This window comes from Balaenoptera ricei, chromosome 10 (genome assembly GCF_028023285.1).
Source record: "Balaenoptera ricei isolate mBalRic1 chromosome 10, mBalRic1.hap2, whole genome shotgun sequence".
NCBI classification, from domain to species: domain Eukaryota; kingdom Metazoa; phylum Chordata; class Mammalia; order Artiodactyla; family Balaenopteridae; genus Balaenoptera; species Balaenoptera ricei.
The window spans coordinates 52,116,959-52,141,436 of record NC_082648.1 but is presented as its reverse complement, the minus strand read 5'-3'; the positions used below and the strand labels follow the sequence as shown (position 1 = coordinate 52,141,436).

The window sequence follows — 24,478 nt, the reverse complement described above, 5'->3', positions numbered from 1 at the left end:
ATGCTAATTAAAATTACCTCCAATAATGCAAATTTCAAAAACTAGACATTCTCTCAATGGAGTAATACATTTAGGGCCCTAGAAAACTACTTTGTTAACTTATTTGTACTACTGGGACACGGTGGTATATGCCTGTAATCATAACTACTCAGGAGGCTGAGGCCAGAGATAACCTGAACTCAAGAATTTTAAATTTCCTGCAGATTGATTATTCATGAACAGTTCTATGTTGTTATATCCCTTGCCTATCAGTATGCCTAGGAGAGCTAAATTAACACAGCTCAGAAATGGAGATGATAAATACCATTATTGTAATACTACTAAGCAAAAAAGAATTAAAAGTACATTCAAGTCTTTCTTCATTCACTAGGTCCTGACAAAGTGGAATAAGACTTGTAGGAAAGGAGAACAAATAAATACACGGACTATGGATGGTAGAATTTTCCCGAAGTCATTCTGCTTGACTCCTTCAATTTAAAAAGATAAAATAATATCATAATCTAATACCTATTCATTTACAATGTGCCAGTCACTATCCTAAGAGCTTTATATTCATCAACTCACTTAATCCCCACAAAACTCCTAAGATATGGGTACTATTATTTTCCTCACCTGAGGAGAAAAATGAGTTGTAGAAATAACTTATACAGGGCAGCACAGGTGATCAGTAGTAGAGACGTTTTCAATCCAGATAGTGTAACTCCACAGTCTGTGCTTCTAACTTATATTGCTAATTTTTAATGTGTTGTTTTCTTTTCTCTAGCCAGAATATGGTTTTTAAACTGTTCCTCAGAGTCCTGGGATCCCATGAGAATGCTTCTGGGGCCACTAAATAGAAGAAAGCAGATGGGACTCTGGGCACTTCACCCAACCAAAGCAACTTCACTACATCTGTTTAAATATTGAGGATACAATTAAACTTTTCACAGTAATAGTTAAAAAAAGATTTTCATGCTAAAAAGTAAAACATCTGAAAAATCACAATATCAAGACTATACTCTTCATAAGTCAGGATCTATGTCTAAAAGTATCTCACATGTTTGCCATTCAGTAAATATTAACTTGACAAATTGAAACTGTATGGCAGTACTATACTCATCAGAAAAATTTAATACTCAATTGTACCATTAAATCAGAGAAAATCTTGAATATCAATATAATTAAATTGAATAATAACAATAATGATATTAAGTCACACTCAAATTGGTGCTTCTTAAGTTTTTAATCACAAGCGATCAAACAATTTCATCATCTCAAGGCTACTGATGGGTTAAACATAACCCATTCTCACAAAGAAAAAATAGGTATGCTTTCACATCCATATTGTTAACAATATATCAATAATTACACTGCCTGATGTACTAATGCCCACTCATATTTTTAGAATTATTGAATAAAAGGAATTATATTAAAATATAAATTATCAGTAGAAGTTTTATTTTATAATATTTTCTGAAGTTCATGAATTATCTGAAGTTTCACAGAAGTCACAAAGAAACTTGAAAAAAAAAGCATAACTGAGGAAATGGTATCTAAAAAAATTATTTAAAAAAATCTACTCTATTAACTATCTTTTACCCTTTTCATCTGTGGACCTAAGAACTTACATGGTGTTCATGAAACAGAATAACATAGGCTACTGCCACCATTTTATATTCCCTCCTATGGTGAATTTTCAACTTGAGAGCTGACATCTAAAGCAATTAAAAATCACAGATGCTTTAAGAAAATAAAACTGAAGTACTACCTTTTCTAATTCTGGATTTGGATTAAAAGTCAAAAGCAGCAAAAATTAAAACTAATTTTTTCTCTTCTCCAACTTGATTGGAGAGTTTTATTTTAGAAAAAGTACAGTTTCCAACAAGATACAGACATAAAATAATATCCACTGCTTAAAATACTTTGCTAAAATTTTCATGAAAATTTTTTCTTACTTTATGATATTATCAGAAAATTACAAACTATCACCCTAACAAACCTCACCCTCATGGCTATATCTCAGTTGAAATGAAACATGTAAAGGTGAAATATATTAAAAGAGAAGGTCAGCATTAGACATACCTATTGTAATAAAAGTGCTTTGAACAGAAGCAAAAACTAATAAATGAAGTTTCTTATACCTTAAACATACACAAAACAGTTCAACAAATGCCAAATCTAGCTCAACATAGCTGATTAGAAGATTTCATTTTAATACTTGTTTTTGAGAAATTGAGTTAATCATATGGAGACAACACTAAATAGACTATAACAAAGGCACTATAACAAAGGCACAGGAAACTAGAATGTAATATTGCCCTAGAAGGAATTTAGTTTGAATGTAAGCTAGAGACTACCATGAATGATTAGCAAGAACATTAACTCTTGTTCTAACAGACTCAAATTTTTTATGCTTACGCTATTAAAACTTTTTGAAAATCCTAGTCTTAATCCTTATGAAAAAGCACCAAGATTGGTTTTCCATACTACAATGTTAAAAAACAAAACAAAACCCAAAAGACCTCAAGAATATCAAGCCTCCAGAACCAAAGTAATTTTGGTAGTGCAAGGATAAGCAGCTGTATAACAATTAATATGATTGGTGATATGAGAAAGGGTTTTCTGATACTGATGTAACCACCGATTATATAAAACATTTTCCAGAGGTGGTGCTGAAGATGATTTTTCAGTGATTAGGCAGGGTAGTCCAACAGATATACAAACAAAATTACAATATGTCTGCCCTGTTCCTACTCTGAAAGCTCGGCACCCATGCACTTTACTTTGTTATCTAAATAACTGCCAGGATAACAATATGTTTTGGCTTGCTCTTCTCAGATGAGTTCCCTTTCTCCTCTTCCAGAAAATAAAGATATAATATTTTAAAATTTAATTGTCTAACTAGTGCTAGGATGCTAGAAAAAAATTTTGGATAAAGTAATTCACATTAAAGTATAAGCAATATTACTCATCAAAGAAAGTTTAAAGGAATAGTTTATTAACCTACACAGTATCTGCTTCAGCAGATAGGCTATTTCCTGAGTGGCTCAACTCTAAACCAAGATATCAGGAATTAATCAACTATACATCCCAGTGCATGTCTCAGAAAAGCTGCCAACTCCTGGTCAAGAGTTATGACAGTTAAATTTCTAATTTTTCAAGAATGCTATAAAGACAATGGTTCATTTAGGAAACAACTGGATTAATGACTATGTACAAAGGATTTATTTTGAATTTTGGATGATAAAGAGTCCTATACTTTTCTCAGATAGTCAAGATTTGCAATAATGTCCTTATCAATCCATATATGTATTTAATTTATATCTTTGGAGGGTGCCCCTTGGGCATAGGAGATTCAGTATTAAAATATAGAGAACAGAATACTGCAGATTTAAAAATAAAAATTCAGAATTGCACACACACACACACAAAAAAAAGAAAGAAAAAAAAAAGGACTTCCAAAAGAAGGTTAAAATTCAAATATCAAAATAGTATACCATTATTTTGGGCTTTTTGAAATACAGAATTTTATTTGTAAAAGGGGAATAAAATAACCAGCTCTAATTTTATGCACAGTAACAGTGATATTAAAGTATACACGGATCTTGTTACTTCACAATCAAAGACATAAATATTTCACAGGTAAAACTGGAAGAAGGTACAGACAGAGCAGGAAGAAAAGGGAAGCTCTATGGAGAGACAAAGGGAAAAAAAGGGCAGTGATCTGTTATATCCCCAAATTGAAAGAGTATTAAGGGAAAGTGATTTGTTAAAAATATGTATACAAAAGGTTCATAAAATTTTCTTATTTTTACAAATCTTAGTTTCACACTAAGGTAAAAAAAAAGATTTAAAATTAATTTTATTTAGAGTTAGAACACTGGTGACCATAAAATAATCATTCTCTGAAATTCCCACCAATGCCTAAAAAAAGCAAGAGACTTCATATAAAGGAGAGATCTCACTCGCTTTTTTTTCTTCTCAGAGAACCTAGGTTTTCTGTTTGGAATTATATTTTTTGTATGAACTTATATTTAATCTTCTACTATATGATAATCAATCACATGCCACCTGAGAATCATGATAAGATATTCTTAGAATGAATGATTCAAATGTGTATGCTTAAATCTTCCATGAAAACACAAACTCTCCAAACACATATAATACTCATATTCTGACATGTAAAACCCAACTCTATTTCTCTTGTACTATTGATTACCATAAAACATGAGTTTCATTTTGTTTGGAAAGACCTACCTGAATAGCTGAGTTCATGAAACACGTATTTCCCAAGTTACTTAGGCCACAGAGGCCGGGCTGTTCATTGTTTCTTCCAGGTTCTGAATAATCATAGTTCTTATAAGCAGTATATGATGGGAGACAATAATTTGAGTTTTTCACACTGGAAGAAAACAAAAAATCTTTTTCATAATGCAGCCAATTATCATCTTATAGTTATAATGAACAGAGTACTTTAAACCTATTTGAGATATGCGGTCAGTCATTAATTTTTTTATAAAGCACTTAACTCAGGTACTTTTAACATGAACCTAAATCAAAATAACCCCCTTAATTAATATACTCCTCATTCAATCAACAAAATCACGGCATCATATACCACACCAACCAATACAAACCACATTATGTCTTTCTACCCTTGATTAACTGGAGCAGCTTCACAGCTTGCTCCATTCTTCACTGCTCCATCAAATGTAAAACATTCAGATTTTAAACACCACCCGCAGCAATAAATCATCTCATTGATGTCCCTTTTACATCCTGCTACTGTAATAGAGTGAGAACAGTAGAAGCTGGAAGAGTTGTGCTTTAGTTACAGGTGAGAGCAGAGACTTCCAGGGCCTTTGTGACATCACTGTTCTGATGCATCGAAGATTCTATTTATAGTATTCTACGCTAGGCCAGCAAAATCTGGTATTCAAATGCAGAAAACAGCCTGGGGTGATCAGCAATGCAAAAATGAAATGATTTGAAGCAAGTACACACTTCAGTATTATTATTATGGAAAGAATCTTCTAGTTTGTTAGATTAATGCAGTTTATTTAACTAGGTAAATACAACCTCAGGATAATTTGTACTATGAGTACAATAAATATTAATCTTAAAAAAAACCTACATAATATTCAACCTTAGAGAATCAGGGTAATTTTACAAAGAACTAAGAGAAGTCAGTAAGTTAGATCCCTCTTTCTTTTTACATGTAACTAAAAAAAATTTTGTGGAAAAGGATAGATTCTTCCTTAATTTTTAATAGGTTATCTTATAAGATATTTATGATGGATGCTTTGGATATAATTCAAAAGCATACTTTCAATCATTATTTTTTTTATTCACTAGAACAAACCTGAACAAGAATCAAGGTTATTTGCTAAAAGCAAATAATGATGTAAATAAATGAATACAGTGTTACAAATAAACATGGTAAATCAGTAACTCTGACAATCTCAATTGGCTATAATTTATTCCTGGTATTATTTTTTTTTAAGTTTTTACTTATAATTTCAAATACTTTCTATTGTAGCTTCTATACTCTCACTTTATAACAGTTTATATGAACTGTACTACTGCTTGTTCTAACAAAGCCTTTAGTAAACATAAACACCCTAACAAACCAACAGGTAAAACACACAAAACCATATCAACCAAAATTTACACACACAATGCTATCCCACTAATATTTTTGTAGTTTTAAGAAAACACCCCCCTTCATCACAAATAAAAGATCAACTCTCAGACTGAAAAACCAACCTACCCCAAAGTTAAACAAAAAGAGCAGGCTCCAAAGAAGTGCAACCTTGATCAATTCATAGACTTGTAGCTATTTACTTGTTTTAAACTTAAAGAAAAGAAAAAAACGGGTTCAAGCGTCTTTTGGATTTTGCAGATCACTAGCCTAATAATTCATATTTTATTTTATATTAGCAGTAACAAAGTTCAAGGCACTAGCATTGGTGGTATAGTGGTGAGCATAGCTGCCTTCCAAAGTTCAAGGCACCTATCAGCAATTCCATATACAGTCACTGAGTGACTGGATTCTTGAATCTAACTTTGAGGACATGCAACAAAAAACTGAATCCTGGTTTTCCTTTTACCCCTTTAAGAAGTGCTTAAAATCAAGGTCTGCTATATATTACAAAAATGCAAGGCCTACATTTTCAACATGTTAAAAAAACCCCATATATATCAGCTGTAAAATTATAATAAAACTTAAGTCAGAGTACAAAGGGAAAGTATGCCCAAATACATGCTCATGCATACACACACACCCACACCCACACCAACACCCACGCAAGTGATCTGAATCCTTAAAGGATATCTACATTTTAGTTTAAGTGACAGTATAAGTATAAACCTTGGCCAAAGATTAAGATGGTAGTCTACATGCTCAATGAAAATAAAGAAAACTAACAAATTAAAAATATTTTAATACTATCTTCATTGGTCACTTATAATCCACATCTTATGTGTTCTTTATATCAAATAAACTCTGTCGGGGAAAATAGCAAAACCAACAGCTCTTTAAACACTTCGACAAAGTACATGGAAACCTAAACCCGAAAGACAGCCTCTATATCTTTCATGACTACTGCTGCTATTTTTTTTTTTCTAAAGGTTGTAAGCTAGTCCTTATCCCATAAGGTTATGTCACTTTGCAAAAACAAATAAATTTGCCAGTAATCTTAATGGGAATTTTAATGCTATGCTAAATTAATTCATCTTAAATGAATATACATTTAAAAATATAACATTTTTTAGTAAAATCAAGCCCTTATCTTTCTATAAATATTGGAAACTGACTTTTTAAAATTTAATTTTATTTATTTTTTATACAGCAAGTTATTAGTTATCTATTTTATACATATTAGTGTATATATGTCAATCCCAATCTCCCAGTTCATCCCACCCCCCTCTCCACTTTCCCCCCTTGTTGTCCATACATTTGTTCTCTACGTCTGTGTGTCTATTTCTGCCTTGCAAACTGGTTCATCTGTACCATTTTTCTCGATTCCACACATATGCGTTAATATACGATATTTGTTTTTCTCTTTCTGACTTACTTCACTCTGTATCACAGTCTCTAGGTCCATCCACATCTCTACAAATGACCCAATTTCGTTCCTTTTTATGGCTGAGTAATACTCCATTGTACATATGTACCACACCTTCTTTATCCACTCATCTGTTGATGGGCATTTAGGTTGCTTTCATGACCTGGCTATTGTAAATAGTGCTGCAATGAACACTGGGGTGCATGTATCTTTTTGAATTATGGTTTTCTCTGGGTATATGCCCAGTAGTGGGATTGCTGGGTCATATGGTAATTCTATTTTTAGTTTTTGAAGGAACCTCCATACTGTTCTCCATAGTGGCTGTATAAATTTACATTCCCAACAGTGCAAGAGGGTTCGCTTTTCTCCACACCCTCTCCAGCACTTATTGTTTGTAGATTTTCTGATGCCCATTCTAACCAGTATGAGGTGATACATCATTGTAGTTTTGATTTGCATTTCTCTAGTAATTAGTGATGTTGAGCAGCTTTTCATGTGCCTCTTGGCCATGTGAATGTCTCCTTTGGAGAGATGTCTATTTAGGTCTTCTGCCCATTTTTTTGATTGGGTTGTTTGTTTTTTGATATTGAGCTGCATGAACTGCTTGTATATTTTGGAGCTTAATCCTTTGTCCATTGATTTGTTTGCAAATATTTTCTCCCATCCTGAGGGTTGTCTTTTCCTCTTGCTTATAGTTCCCTTTGCTGGGCAAAAAGCTTTTAAGTTTCATTAGGTCCCATTTGTTTATTTTTGTTTTTATTTCCATTACTCTAGGAGGTGGGTCAAAAAAGATCTTGCTGTGATTTATGTCAAAGAGTGTTCCTCCTATGTTTTCCTCTAAGAGTTTTATAGTGTCTGGTCTTACATTTAGGTCTTTAATCCATTTTGAGTTTATTTTTGTGTATGGTATTAGGGAGGTTCTAATTTCATTCATTTACATGTAGCTGTCCAGTTTTCCCAGCACCACTTATTGAAGAGACTGCCTTTTCTCCACTGTATATCCTTGCCTCCTTTATCAAAGATAAGGTGACCATATGTGCATGGGTTTATCTCTGGGCTTTCTATCCTGTTCCACTGATCTATATTTCTGTTTCTGTGCCAGTACCATACTGTATTGATTATTGTAGCTTTGTAGTATAGTCTGAAGTCAGGGAGCCTGATTCCTCCAGCTCTGTTTTTTTTCCCCTCAGGATTTGCTTTGGCTATTTGGGGTCTTTTGTGTCTCCATACAAATTTTAAGATCTTTTGTTCTAGTTCCGTAAAAAATGCCATTGGTAGTTTGATAGGGATTGCAATGCATCTGTAGATTGCTGTGGGTAGTATAGTGATTTTCACAACACTGATTCTTCTAAGCCAAGAACATGGTATATCTCTCCATCTGTTTGTGTCATCTTTGATTTCTTTCATCAGTGTCTTATAATTTTCTGAGTACAGGTTTTTACCTGCATAGGTAGGTTTATTCCTAGGTATTTTATTCTTGTTGTTGCAACGGTGAATGGGAGTGTTTCCTTAATTTTTCTTTCTGATCTTTTGTTGTTAGTGTACAGGAATGCAAGATTTCTGTGCATTAATTTTGTATCCTGCAACTTTACCAAATTCACTGATTAACTCTAGTAGTTTTCTGGTGGCATCTTTAGGATTATCTATGTATAGTATCATGTCATCTGCAAACAGTGACAGTTTTAACCTCTTCTTTTCCAATTTGGATTCCTTTTATTTCTTTTTCTTCTTTGACTGCCGTGGCTAGGACTTCCAAAACTATGTTGAATAGTAGTGGTGAGAGTGGACATCCTTGTCTTTTTCCTGATCTTAGAGGAAATGCTTTCAGTTTTTCACCATTGAGAATGATGTTTGCTGTGGATTTGTCATATATGGCCTTTATTTTGTTGAGGTAGGTTCCCTCTATGCCCACCTTCTGGAGAGTTTTTATCATAAATCGGTGTTGAATTTTGTCAAAAGCTTTTTCTGCATCTATTGACATGAACATATGGTTTTTATTCTTCAATTTGTTAATATGGTGTATCACATTGATTGATTTGCATATATTGAAGAATCCTTGCATCCCTGGGATAAATCCCACTTGATCATGGTGTATGATCCTTTTAATGTGTTGTTGGATTCTGTTTGCTAGTATTTTGTTGAGGATTTTTGCATCCATATTCATCAGTAATATTGGTCTGTAATTTTCTTTTTTTGTAGCATCTCTGTCTGGGTTTTGTATCAGGGTGATGGTTGCTGAAACTGAGTTTTCAATTAGCATTTACATTTAACATTATAAGCACTATAAATCTATAATTTAATCCTCATAACTATAATTATGCTCACTTTGCAGTTAATGAAATGATACTTTCAGCAACTAACTTGTCAAAAGCCAGATGGCTAGTCTCTGGCAGTCTCCAAAATCCAGTTCCTTTTCATCCTTTAATCTCTTACAGGGAGTCATTTCCATTTCAAATAAAAGAGCTTTAAATGAATTAACAGAAAAATAAGATGTGCCCTGATGTGGAATGCCAAGAGTTGAGACAATAAATACATTAAAGAGATTTTTTTAGAGGAAGTATTATAGTAAAGCAGATGCAGCAAGACAGAAGAAAAATGCGGAGAGTGGAAAGATTTTGGTACATATTAAAAATGTATTTAAATTATAATTGAGGCAAGAATTAATACTGTACAGATTAACAAGTAAAACTACTACACAGGGTGAATGAACAATATTCTGGCATCTGATTCTTCATAATATTAGTCTTTAATAAAAACTTAAACTTTATTAAACTTCAATGAAATAATTCCAAGTACACTTTGTTATTACTTTTATAACAAATATTTTTATTTCTGGAAATGAAAACTTTATAACTTAATAATGTATCAGTTTAAGTCTTGAATTTGTAAATAAATGCCATATAAACGTTGTGTCACAACTACTGATTTTAATATGTACTTTACACTTGGAGTATTATCTCCACATATATGAAGTTTCATAAACGTATTTAATCTTAAAAGGTCATTACCCATTTTACATACTTTTAAAGAAACTATTATGCTATTTCCATCTGAAGTCTTAAGCAGCTACTTATTTCCACAAGTTGAAAAGAAAGTCAAGAAATAAATTTTATGTGAAATAATTGTTATAACATTAATTCAAGTTTTTTAAAGTAAAAAAAAAAATCAACTCTCCATTTTATAAATGTTTAAATTTTGTTCCTTACTAAGAAAGGTTAAGTTTTACTTTTAAGTAAGGTGGTACCAGTAGCTATTTGCTATTAAACTTTCCTAATATGAAAGGACTATTTTAGTGTCTAAAATAGACAAATATAAACAGCTAAAAACATAACCTAGTCATAGGAGTAGAATCATTAATCAATCATGTTCTAAACTTTTAAGACAACACTCCAGTTCCTCTCTTAATATTTTCTGCAGTCAGAGGTTTTGAGATCAGATTGTACTGTCATATTTTTACTGTGAGAGGGAAATAAGACAAAAACAGAAGCACCAGATCACATATACTAATATGGCAACTCTGGTCAAAATACAGCCTATGTTCAATACAGTCTATATACAACACTAAAAAATCTCTCCAAAGCATAACTAACTATAAATACATGTTATACCTGGAACCAAATTCTTTTATAGTAAATGTGGGAGCCATCAGCAATTGGTAGAAACACAAATAATATTTTATCTCATATGGGAAAATTACTTTTGATGAATTACATTAAAAGATACCATGTAAAATACAAACCGGATTATAGGAGGATATTTCCCTTTACTCTTTTGCCTGTGGATATACATTTTTAAATAGAAGAGAACACATTACACTGCAATTTTGGATATCCAGTGTCTTCAGTATTTCACTATTATACTACAGTGCACGTATCTTGTTACTACTGAAGTAAGGAATTAGTGTTTTAAATCTTCTTGATACATATAGCAAACCCTTTTCTACCAAAGTTGGACTAATACTCCAACCACTCAAACAGAATCCTTACAAGAACAGATACCATCACTTAACTTTTCCCAATGAGACTGAGGTGGGGGAAAGTGGATGGAGTTGTTTATGTTTTTAATTTACATATCTCTAGTTAGTAGTGAACTTGAACATTTAAAATGTTTGTTTTAATTCTCTTATTTTCATTGCCCAGCTGCATCATTTACCTACTTTTCTAGTTGTCTTAAAAAATTTCTCAGTGATTTTTATGAGCTTGATATACTAAGAATATCTGCCCTTCCTTTGTCATTTGTAGCAAGAATATTTTCCATTTATTTGCTTTTTAATTTTTATATGGCTGACAATTAAAATTTTAGTTTAATTTAAAGTTTTAAAGAGAAATAGCAATCCAATTTTTCCAATAGCATTTCCTGGATAATCTGCCCATTCTCTATTAGTCTAGGATACTTTCTGATCACACTACATTCGTTTATATATAAAGGTCTGTTTCTGGGCTCTCTTTTCTATTCCATTGATCTGGAGGTATATTCTTGGGTCAGTACTATGCTGTTTGAAATCTTATATCTTTATAACAGGTTGTGATATTTAGTAGGATTAATCCTTTCTCGTTGTTTTTCCTTTCCAAAGTTATTTTGGCTATTCTTATATATTTATAATCCAGATGTATGTTAAAATTAGAATCATTTTGTCAAGCCCCACCTCTCCATATGAATTTTAAGGGAACATTAATTAAACCTATAAATTCAATTAACGGTGCTTTTTAAAAGATTATTTCACGAATAGTTTCAGTCCTTTTGAATTTACCCTTTGGAATAATCAGATGCCATTTATGAACTGGACAAGTAGTGTAAATATTTAACTACATAAATCCTGTAAACCTAATACATGAACTACAATGTATATATCCAAGAAGTAAAAGGACAATAATCATCTCTGGATTAAAATTCTTCCCATAATTGAATGGAGTAATTATAAATAAAGTTTTCTTTTTACCCTTTTATATAAAACCATGCCAATTTTCAAGGTAATACATCCATGTCAGACGTTATAGTGAATCCCAAGTGACTTTGAATCCTTTTTCTTATAGCAATATGGCACACATTTTCATGTAATTTTTGTAAATCCTAAGATTCTGAATACTATTCCTGATGGAGCAAGGGAATTGTTTCTCCAAACTTTTTCAGAAAAAGTAATTGTCTTTTTGATAAACATAAAAATTTATATGTTTTCCAGTTGAGAATCACTGATAAACACTTTTAAAAAACACTATGTATTGTCTGTGATTACATGTCTAGTTCTAAAATGACATCTGAAATTTATACTGTTCCTAAAAATTTGAATTCTAACAGACTTGTATATATATTTCAATAATTAGTGTTTAGAATATGAAATTCTGAAAGTGTTTTATTTCTCTTTTAGTAAATTATTGTAGTATATATATTAAATCAAGAAGTTTATACCTCTGCTTGCTTTCTTGTGAAGTTACTCCTTGAAGAACTGACCAGTGATTTAAAAGAAAATCAATTTTAATGCATTAAGACTTTTATCCTAAATTTTAGATACAAGAGATTTTTTAAAACCACAATAGGGCGATCAATTAAACAAAGAGTTTTTAAGATTCAGTGCTTACTTTCTGTTGTTGATGTTGTTATAATTATTTGATAGAGATGAAGGAGAGATCTTTGGTAAAGTTGAAAAATTGGATGCACCTGGGGACCTTTAAAAATATGAAAATGTTAAATTAGATAAAAATGCTGAAGTTTGAAATTAATTATGAAATAAAGAAAAGAATACAGATGACAATGTATGTAGTAAATGAATGCTGGAAAACAGATTTATGAGCAAAATCACCATATACCTTTTGGTTTTCAATTTCTAATGTATTTGTTCATATAAAAAATAATAGTATATAAGGGAACTATTTTCAAAGGAAATTTATCAAATTTAATATAAAACTTGATATTATTCTTATAAATCTACTAATGCAATCCACCCAGTTCTGAGTTCAGGTAACCATTATTAACATTTTACAATCAATAATTTCCTTAAATCAATGGAATTAAAATATTAATTTTTAAAGGAAGCATGTAAAAGAAATCCACTGTGTCTCAGTAGGTACTATGGCATTCCAATTATATACAACACAGACACAGATATCATAGATTTTACCAATTTTTAAAACTGTAAGGCAAGAGGGATGAAATAGCAAAGAGAATTCCAAACATAATCCCAAGAAGTAATTTTTGGCCAAGGTTATCCCTGAAAAAACTGAACAGATATAAATCTCACTATCTATTACACACCTCACTAATTCAGAATGTTTTTGGAGAAATCTAAATTACTAATGACTTTTAATCAACAAATATGCTTTACAGGCATGATTTATAGTAAACAAGTTCATTATATAGGAATGATTGTTTTAAGGTAGTACTTAAAAGTCTCTAAAAGATTTAATTTCCCTTGTAATTTTGTATACAATTTTAATTTACTAGGCAACATCTAGGCCACGGGCTGTAAGAGGCTAATACTTTCAGTCCAGTATCTCAGTCATCATAAATTCTAAATTAGTGAGGCCCAAAGTGATTACTGTTTAAAAATTATTTTATTTCCTCTACTCAGGTGCTAATGAACAGCAAAATGGTCATTGGGCAGGAAAGTGTAATCTACAAAATTTGCTTTCAGGTAATTTGGATTTTGCTAAATTAAGTGGTGGGTAATAAAATTTCTTACATATAAAATTTTATTTAACTTTTGAAGTTTTATATATTATGAAATATTGGTAAAATTTTTTTCTTCATTTTAAAGGAGAGTTTTTTTGTTGTTGATGATGCAGGTTATATACAGGTAGATTACATTAAGTGGGACTTCTATTTAGCTGCCTTTCTGATGGAAGACCCTTACAAGATTTTATTTAACTGTACTAAGCTGAAATCAAAAAATACAAGCAATCAAGTTTTAATATAAAACAATGTAGAAAACAAATTTAAAAGGTAATTTTAATATACTAATATTTTAAGGTACTAATTTTTGGATATTAATAGAACTAATATTAATATAGAAGTATTCTGGCATTTTTCTGCCTTCACGTTAAGAATGCTAACTTAGGAAAACAATCTAAAAACACCGAGACTGACTTATAATCAATTAAGGAGGTTTATTTTTCAAAATGTGATCTGACTACAATTTAATTCAATTCACTACAATTTTCAGGTATACAGATAGAAACTGAAATATTCCCTTGAATTTTACTTATAGCAAAAATTATGAAAATAAAGATTACTTCATTTTATTTATAATATGTATTACATTTATTACATATTATATATGGCTGAGGCATATATATATATATTTTTTCCCTTTTTCTGCCCATCTGTGGCCTTTTTACTATTCATTAGCAACTCTATCCCAGAACAGTATTAGAATTTTCTATGAAATTCATTAAAACACTCAAACATTTATTAAATGATTACATTATGCCTTGCCCTTGTTAAGTACTAGGAGTACAAAGAGAGAGACAGTTCCTGATCTCAAACAGCTCACACTCTAATAGGGGAAAATGATACAAACAAAATAACTATAAAACAGTATAAGTCCTAAAACAAATTTTAAAATTATAACAGAAAGTCAAATTTTGTGGGTAGTAACATGAAGTGATTTTAAAACGATGTGCACAGTTGGAGGGGTAGGTGGAAACTGGAAAGTGAGAGTACTCCAGGTGGAAAGAATAGCATGTGAAAATGTGTGGGGCTATAGAAAGCATGATGTGTTTAGGGAATTACCAATGAATTGGCTGAAAGGGTAGGGTGTAATGATAGGAACAGAGGTTAGTAAGGTAGGTATGATAATGAAGAACCTTTTTATGTTCTCTGAAGGAATTTGGATTTTATCCAATTGTGCTGTGGCATGTTGAAAGATTTTAAGAGTATCAATGTAATCAGATTTGTATTCTAGAAAGGTTAAGTCTTTTTTTTTCATATATATATATATATTCTTTTTCAGATTCTTTTCCATTATGGTGTATTATAGGATATTGACTATAGTTCCCTGTGCTATACAGTAGGACCTTGTTGGGTTTGTCTGTCTGTCTGTCTGTCTGTCTGTCTATCTATCTATCTATCTATCTATCTATTTATGGCTGTGTTGGGTCTTCGTTTCTGTGCGACGGCTTTCTCTAATTGCAGCAAGTGGGGGCCACTCTTCATCGCCGTGCGCGGGCCTCTCACTATCGCGGCCTCTCTTGTTGCGGAGCACAGGCTCCAGACGCGCAGGCTCAGTAATTGTGGCTCACGGGCCTAGTTGCTCCGCAGCATGTGGGATCTTCCCAGACCAGGGCTTGAACCCGTGTCCCCTGCATTGGCAGGCAGATTCTCAACCACTGCGCCACCAGGGAAGCCCCCTAGAAAGGTAACTCTTGAGGAAGAGAAAGAGACTGAAGATTGTAAGAGCATTTAGGAGACTATAAAAACAACAAAGGTGAGAAGTAATAAAGGCTGGGACTAAGACAGTGGAATGGGCAAGGGCAACATGTCTTGGAGGTTTAGGAAGCAGTTCTCAAAGTACAGTCCATGGACACTGAGGGGGATACAAGATCCTTTCAGGGTACCTGTCCATGATCAAAACTATTTTCATAAAAACACAAATGTGTTATTTACTATCTGACCTCCCTCACTGTACAAAAACAATGGTAGGTAAAACTGCATAGTGCCAAGGAGGTAGCCGTGAAAAACTGTGGTATCATGGATTCAAAATAAGAGAATTTCTCTAGAAGACAGTTATCAAAAAGAAGTATTAAAGAGAGGTCAAATAAACTAGGTTTAAAAAAAGTTAAATAAGGACTTTGTTAAATTCTGAATATGTGGTAAGGAATGGTAAGCACTGCCTTTTTAAAGAAGTTGGCTATCAGAAGAAAAACTAAATGGTATTCAGAGGAAGTTGATGGTCTTGTTTTAAAAGAGGGGAGAGATTTGTTTATATCTATAGGTTAGCAAGGAAGATGATACTGGAAAAGAAACAAAAGCACGAACTAGTGTTAACTGAGTGTCTACTATACGTGTGGCAGTATGCTAGGCATTTATATGTATAGGAGAGAGGAGATAATGAAGGAAAAACGAGGTCTAGGAAACACTGAGATAAATACTATTGGTAGAGAGATTGTTCTTAAAGAGCATGGAGATCAGAGAGAGCAGGATGGATGTGGTGATCCACAGCTAAATAGAAAGTATGGTAACACTTTCTACCTCCTGTTACAGACATGGTTAATAGTTAGATCACTCATCTACTGTGATTCCAACTTCTGACCGAGATTACACATAGCCCAACCTAGCTAACATTTGTGGAGTTAATGTAGGGGTTGACTAGTCAATCTGTGGATTATAACCTGAGCTCCTTAACTCTTTCTTTGATATAACTTGGAAATTACACTGTTTATTAGCAACTTCGCACTAGTAGCTTTCTGAAGAGACGAGTGAAAAAAATGCTTAGAATATTATACATAAACTAGATATTAAGCCATTTATCTAGCGTTAAACTAATTTTGGCTAGTTTGGGCTAAGTGTAATATAACTCAGTGAATCGTTTCTTAACAAGACAGAAGAAGGTAAAACATGAGTTTAGCTGAAATGATTTCATGAAGAGAGAAAATTAAACTTCATCCCTGACAACTGAATGCAGTATTTTAATTTCCCTATTCCCAATGTTTCAACTAAAAGCCTGCAATTCAAGGCTAAACTGAACTTCTTACTTGAACAGAAAAATACAGCTTATTCTTTGTAAGTTATCTAAATAGTCTACATACGTGGAAATCTAATACCATACTGAGCAATCAAAATATAGAGAAATTAAGTCTGAATGCTGACATAACAAAAGTAGTTATTTAAAACTTTTTATAGTTATTTTCAAACCTGATCTAAAACAACCCGAATTTGTAAATTTTAACATTATAAAACAAAAATTATCTTATTAAGAAAAACAAGACCGACCTTAAACTTTCCCCATTTCTAACAATCATCCTAGGGTAAGTTCTTAGAGAAAAAGAGAAATTTAAATCTCTTGAAAAATTAAGCACTTTTACTCTTGTAAGATGCAGATTATTTCAGTTCAACAAGCATTTGCTATGTGTCTCCTCTATGTCAGGCAGGGTGTTAAATACTTAAACAAAAGACAATTTAAGGAAATTTATATATAAAGTGTTTCTCATAACCTGATTTTTGTTCCTCATTTTGACTGCTCTATATGGTATTTGACAAAACATTCCACTTAAAAAAAATAAAATTAGTTACTTTTCTTTAGCCATTATCAATCTCAACACCAAAACTGCAACCCATTTTTATTTTTGCTGTGTTATTACAGATATCTCCAAACATACACAAGTCGTCATGTACCCAATATCAGTCATTCAGCTTCAAAAATGATTAACATTCTACCACTCTTGGTTTATTTATAATCCCCTTGGCCTCCACATTCCTTCATGTTTTTGCTGGACAATTTTAAAGCAAATCCCAGACATTTATAATTTCACCTGTAAACACTACAGTATGCATCCCTAGCAGGTAAGAAATCTTTTTTGATACTACTGTCTGTCCCAATCTAATAGTCAGTTCATGTTCACATTTTTTCCCCAATTGTCTCAAAAACTGGGTAGTTTGAATCAGGATCCAAAATAAGTTCATACATATGCAGATTAATTTTAGTAACTTCAAAAGCCCTTACTGCTCCCTACCAGCTAACTTCTCCGGTTTCATCTTACTATGACAATTGTTTATTTTCCATTTGTCCTGACTTTTGTATCTATTCATATAGTTAACTTTGACTTACATGTGTTACTGTAAATTGCTCAAATCCTTTTTAGAACAAACCAGGGGAGAAAGGAAGAAATAAAATAACCAATAGTTATTTGTGAGTACCTCTGAATCAAGCATCTATATGAGAACTGAATACTTAAGTTACATTCATTTGTGCATGAAATATACTATGTAAATGTCTTAATTTCAATTAAATTTGGATATGGCTTTTAAATATTGAAGCTAACACTAACTAAGAAGCTTGACTGTGACCATGCTCTCTTTGGTAAAACTTGGAGACATAGTACTAGGTTATACATTATCTTACCACAAAAGAAAGTAGGTAACAGTGTTTACATGAAGGAAAGATTTATTTAATCGATGTGCATTTTCAGCATTTCAAAGGAAAATCTGCATACACACTCAAGATCTTAATGAATATTAAATTGAGGAACCTCAAAGTACAGAGTTATGGGAAGTGTGTATTTATGTACAAGCACAAGCTTTTCCAAAAAAGATTTGGAGTTTGGACCACCAAAATAAAATAACCAGAAAAAACCAGTTTATCGGTAAATAGCAGTACACAAGAACTTCATTCTACCATTATGCTGCCTTCATCGTTAGGTGACAAACACCCAGGAAAGGATGTGTATATTTAAATAACAAACAGATTTATATATAGTTTCTTTTTCTCTCCAGGAATCCTGCCTTTCCAACCAAGTACACCTTAGTTATCTTTCTTCTTTCAGCACATTACATGATAAATGATCTATACCAGGTGTTCCATTTTCTGACTAGGTATTCATCCCCTCTTTTCCTACTATTTGTCATTCTCATCATGCTGACCCCATTTGTCAAATACACCGAATCTCTTCTGTCTTCCCCCATTTTCTGCATCATTTAGCACTGCTTACCATTCCCTTTCTTCTAGAAGCTCTTTTTTCCTTTGGCCTCTATGACAAAACAGAATCCAAGTTTTCCTGAAACTACACGATTATTCCTTCTATTTGATCTTTGTTTTATATCATTACTTAGGGATACCCTTTAAGGTTTAGTATACAGTTCTTTACATTTTTAATTAGATAATTCACATACGCCTAATATTTCTCACTTCTAGGAATGTAACTCCATACCTGCAGTTCTCATTACTCTCCAAGCTTTGGCTCCCTATATTTAACTTCATCCTAGGCAGTTCTGTTTGGCTGTTCCATTACCTCAAACTTTAGAGTCTCAGAAAAAGTCATTCTATGTGTTTTTCTTTTTAAAAAATTTTTATTGGAGTATAGTTGATTTACAATGTCGTGTTCTATGTCTTTTTCTTAATGAGACCAATAATAAGATAAAATGAGATGAAGCATGAAAGAAAATTTATAAAGACTCAAAATGTCTTTAAAAATGACAAGAAATTGCAGGTTTTAGAATGTTACCCTAGATTTATGGCTCACAGGTTGCATTTCAAATTGAAGATGTTATTAATTTAAAATATATGAACATGCATGAATGACAAGAAATGAAAAACTGGCTCTTGAGCCATCCTCTCGACCCCTACATCCAAAATCACTCAATCCCCCATTTCCAGCATTTGAACAAGGTTAAAATTGGTAACAGATTTGTATACTTTCATAGAAACTTTAAGAATGCACTTTCTGTGAACTATAATAACCACTATTCTTTTAGTATCAAAATAAAACTGTCATAACCAAATCTATTAATGTTTCAAATAAGCAGAGACTATCATGCTTATAAATACTTAAAGAGTCTCTGTACAGTTTATTGTTAAAATGAAAACACTTTATCTGACAAGTTTCCTAATATGAATTTTCAATCTAATAGGTCTAGCCACCATTTCTGAATCCATTTATACAGTTAACCGTGCAATTACTATATATGCAAATTGGGCTTAATAACTCTTTAAAAAATTCTAAAGAAGTATATGCTAAGTTTTTCTACCTGTATTTCAACAGGTACAATAGCAAAACAGCTGGTGTAAAAAAAACAAAAACAGAATATTGCAGTCACCTAGATGTTTATTATTTATCCTAACTGAAAAATAGTATGCAATGGTTTTATTTTTTTTTTAAATTATTATTTATTTATTTATTTATTTTTGGCTGTGTTGGGTCTTCGTTTCTGTGCGAGGGCTTCCTCTAGCTGTGGCAAGTGGGGGCCACTCTTCATCGCAGTGCGCGGGCCTCACTATCGTGGCCTTTCGTTGCGGAGCACAGGCTCCAGACGCGCAGGCTCAGTAGTTGTGGTGCACGGGCCTAGTTGCTCTGCGGCATGTGGGATCTTCCCAGACCAGGGCTCGAACCCGTGTCCCCTGCATTAGCAGGCAGATTCTCAACCACTGCGCCACCAGGGAAGCCCCAGTGGTTTTATTTATAAAGTGCTTCCTCTCTCCAAGCAGAGCACTCAGGGACAGAGTGCTGTAAAAATACTAATATGCCACTAGATCAAGTTTATACTTAGTGCTTCAGTCACCAATTTGGAATTCTGTTAATCAGAACAACACAGACGGCAGGGGGAACAACATATGAGTTAAGAACTACTGGCTTAGTTTTCTAGTTTTTTTTTAGCCTCTCATGCCTTACCTTGACTTTGGATTCTTCTCTGAATAGTTTCTAGCTCATGAAAACTGCCTCTTCAGTTATCAATGACCCTTATCTTTTTCCACCAGATTTTTAATCACATGTCTCTTGTCAATATTCTTGAGCAATTAATGAAAATGTCTGAATTAAATCAACTTCTCATGTTACCCTCATAAGAATTTTTACTTATTTCAGGAAAACAGCAAAATTTGGACCTTTTTATTTCCATAATGTTAGTAATCTCAAAGGCATTCTTCAAGATAGTTATACCTAAATGAAACCATACAGAAAAAAATTCATAGTACAATTTAGTCAATTAATAAAGTTGTACTGCTTCTAACTGAGGAATAAGGTGTTAACATTAAACAAATTTTCTGGAAAGTAAGGGATAATCTATTGATTACGTTTCTCGTCTCTTCAGGAACACCCAGGATTCTACAATTATTCTACTTTAAAATAATTTTTAAAAAATACAAAATGTAACTAGTCACTCATCTCCAATTGAATAATCAGACTATCTACCCAATGCCAACATCTTTGGAAGATAGTCAAATTTAACAGAATAGAAAAAAAGAGTGGTTTAAGCTTTTCTAAGGTATCATTAGAAAATATCACGTTTTTGAGAGGTTTTAAGAAATGAGATGCTTAAGAACTAGATTAGAAATGCACGTTCTGAAAAAACTAAGCATTTTAATATTTTAAAAATGCAGCATGAATATAAAGATGAAAAATTATATTTTACGCCTAACTTTTTTTTTAATATTTAGCATTTCTTCAGATGAGGCTATATGGTCTCCATTCTGATAAAAATGGGCCTAGGGACTTCCCTGGTGGTGCAGTGGTTAAAAATCCGCCTGTCAATGCAGGGGACACGGGTTCGAGCCCTGGTCCGGGAAGATCCCACATGCCGCGGAGCAACTAAGCCCGTGCACCACAACTACTGAGCCTGAGCTCTAGAGCCTGCCAGCCACAGCTACTGAGCCCGTGTGCTGCAACTACTGAAGCCCACATGCCTAGAGCCCGTGCTCCGCAACGAGAAGCCTGCGCATCGCAGGGAAGACTGCACGCAGCCAAAAAAAACAAAAAACAACAAAAAAAAAACGGGCCTAGTATGATTTTAGAGCCTTCAGAGCAATTAATTTCTTTGTTTTCAGTGGTATAGAAAAGTCAGACACTTAGATACTAACACGCTTTCTCTTAGTGAACATATGCCTACTGTAGTGGTGTTCTTATATTTTCTTGTTCATAAAATTCAGATTCCTGAGTCCCCTCATAAAGATTTATATTCTGCTGGTCTGGGGGAGGACTCTGGAAGCTGCTGCCTATGGGGGTTCACATAATTAAGAAACGTTATCTACGGAATTTCTCAGTGTGATACTTAGACCAACAGCATTAGAATCACCTGTGAGCTTAGTAGAACTGCAAATTCATGAGCCCTACCCAGATCTACCGAATCAGAAATTTAGGGGATGGGGCTTAGGAAACAAGTGTTTTAACAAACTCAACAGGTGATTCTTCCTTCTATCACCATATTATAGCTTTTAATGATTTTTCCTTGGCTTTTGACACTCTAGGTAGGAAACAGTTATGTGCTAAGCAGTATGAGCACTGGACAGACCCCAGGTTAGTGATGTTTATTAGAACTAGCATCTTCATACCATGTTGAGGACGAGGGGTTGTCTCCTGACAGATATAATGACAATTCTAAGCATATAAAACAGGCTGTTCTGTATCTTAATAACCTGAGGTTTCTTTCTTGAGGAACTTAAAATTACATGCCTTTGGCTGGAGTTGAATTTGTCTAAGTTACATCTGCTTGTAATGTAACTTCAATGAGCACACAGAATTCTACTTTTTTTTTAAAGCTGCCATTTACCCAAAAAAAAGAATTTGTATCCTTACTTCAATTATATACATATAAATAAAAGTAAATGTTAATTCCTCAAACGTTTTTTATCTGTACTATTTTCCTCCACTACAGGTGTTTTCTCAATGTTCTTGAATATTATCATTTTACATAGTATGTTCTAAGTTTACCTAAATGGTAATGAGTTAAATCTCATTTTGTTTTTATTTTTTCTCTCAACTCTGTTTTAAAGTTTATCCAGTTTTAAAGATCTCACCACTGTTACTTCTATCTGCTGCACTGGCATTCCACAGTATATCACCATCATTTTTCTGATTCACTCTACCAGAGATAGATACTTAGCTAGGCTGTCTTCACATCCCCACTATCACAAACAACGCAGCTACAAAGACTGTATATTCAGGGACCTGTGTGAAAAATTCCGCTGAGTGATGAGTCAGAGGGATTAAGCATTCCTGATTTAATTAAACACTGATATATAGCATGGTACTAGTTTGTACTCCCACCATCAGTACATAAGACTTCTCCTACAACCCTCCAAACACTTTTTATTAGCACCCTTTTAAGTTTTTGTCATTCTGATGGCTATTAGGTTGTATCTCATGCTTTAATTTTTCTGATTACTAGTGAGTTTGTATATCTCCTCAGCTACCTGTCAGCACTTGGGCTTCCCCTTCTTTAAACTATTTATATCTTTTATTTTTTAAAAGCTTGTTTGCTTTGTTTCTGTTAATTCACAGCAGTTCTTTGTACACTGTAGGTATTATTCTCTTATAGGTTTTAGATTTTCTAAAACCGACATTTGACTATTAACTTTGTATATGGTTCCTTTAACAAAAATACTTAATTTAATGCAATCAAACATTAATTTTCACACTATGTTCTGTGATCCCTAAGTCACAGATATTCTCCAAAATATCTTATTAGCTTTAAAGTTTTACATTTCTTATTTGAGTCTTTAGTCCTTCTGGAGTCTTTGTATGTAGTGTGTAAGGCAGTGATTCTGCTTTCTTTTCTCCAAATAGTTAGTACTGCTAATAAAACCTAAGCACCTATCTGCTTTAAGCAACCTGTTTTTCACTGCCTAGCAGTGCCACTTACCATACACACGGGAGTTTTTCTTAGCTCACTAGTTTATTCCAGTCTATTTGCCTTTCTTTTGTTAGCATCATAGTGTTTTTATTACCATAGTTTTGCAGTAATTCTTACTATCTAGTAGGTAAACACTTCCCTTCCTCCTCTTTGTCAAAACTGACTTAGCTAATCCTGGATCTTTATTGGAATATGCTAATTTTAGAATGAGTTTCTGAAGTTTCTCACACACACAAACAGAAAAAAAAAGGTCAGGATAGAATTTTGTTTTTGTTTCTGGTTTTTTAAAAATTTATTTTATTTATTTCTTTTCGGCTGATATGGGTCTTCGTTGCTGCGTGCAGGCTTTCTCTAGTTGTGGCGAGCGGGGGCTACTCTTCGTTGCGGTGCGCAGGCTTCTCATTGCAGTGGCTTCTCTTGTTGCGGAGCACAGGCTCTAGGCGTGAGGGCTTCAGTAGTGTGGCACGCGGGCTCAGCAGCTGTGGCTCGCAGGCTCTAGAGCACAGGTTCAGTAGTTGTGGTGCACGGGTTTAGCTGCTCCGTGGCATGTGGGATCTTCCCGGACCAGGGCTCGAACCTGTGTCCCCTGCATTGGCAGGCAGATTCTTAACCACTGCACCAATAGGGAAGCCCCAGGACAGAATTTTGAATAGGAGGCACTGACATGATAAAATTAGAGAAACAGGCTAGGTTAAGCCATATAGTACACGATAATCTTTTGTCTTTAATGAAGTTAGAATTTTTTTCCATGAAGGTTTTATGCATTCCTAATTAAGTTATTCTTTGTTATGCTATTTTCTAAGTGGGTTACTAATCTTATATAGCAGGGTCAGGAATCTATGGCTCACAAGACAAATCCATGTTTTTTTAAATAAAGTTTTACTGGAATGCAGCCACACGCATTTGTTTACACAATGCCTACTGCTATATCAGTAGTTATAGTTGAGTCAGAGACCCTATGGCCCATAAAGCTAAAAATACTTATCTGGTTCTTCATAAAAAAGAATGCTTACCTATGGGTATGGAAAACACCTATTAATTTTTACAAATTAATCTTGTATTAGAAAATGTTGCTGAATTCTCTTAGTTCTAGTAGTCTGCTGATTGTTTTTGGATTTTATGTAGATTGCATCATATGCAAATAGTGAATTTTATTTCTT

The 24,478-nt window shown here is 33.2% G+C and overlaps 1 protein-coding gene across 7 annotated transcripts in view; it reads right to left on the bottom strand.

Annotated features, from left to right (window-relative positions):
• USP15 (ubiquitin specific peptidase 15) overlaps positions 1 to 24,478 on the bottom strand; it is a 119,674-nt gene that overhangs the window by 42,491 nt on the left and 52,705 nt on the right. For 4 of the 7 annotated variants that reach the window (XR_009505414.1, XM_059936385.1, XM_059936382.1 and 1 more), the window contains 2 exons: positions 12,623 to 12,709; positions 4,237 to 4,381 (listed from right to left, as the gene is read on the bottom strand). Coding sequence is in view for 6 of the 7 variants with exons in the window: in XM_059936385.1 (XP_059792368.1) it covers positions 4,237 to 4,381; positions 12,623 to 12,709 (232 nt within the window). In the remaining variant the exon portion in view is untranslated. Of the gene's footprint in view, positions 1 to 4,236; positions 4,382 to 12,622; positions 12,710 to 23,600; positions 23,978 to 24,478 lie in introns of those variants that run through there. The other 3 variants (XM_059936383.1, XM_059936387.1, XM_059936388.1) reach the window with 3 other exon arrangements.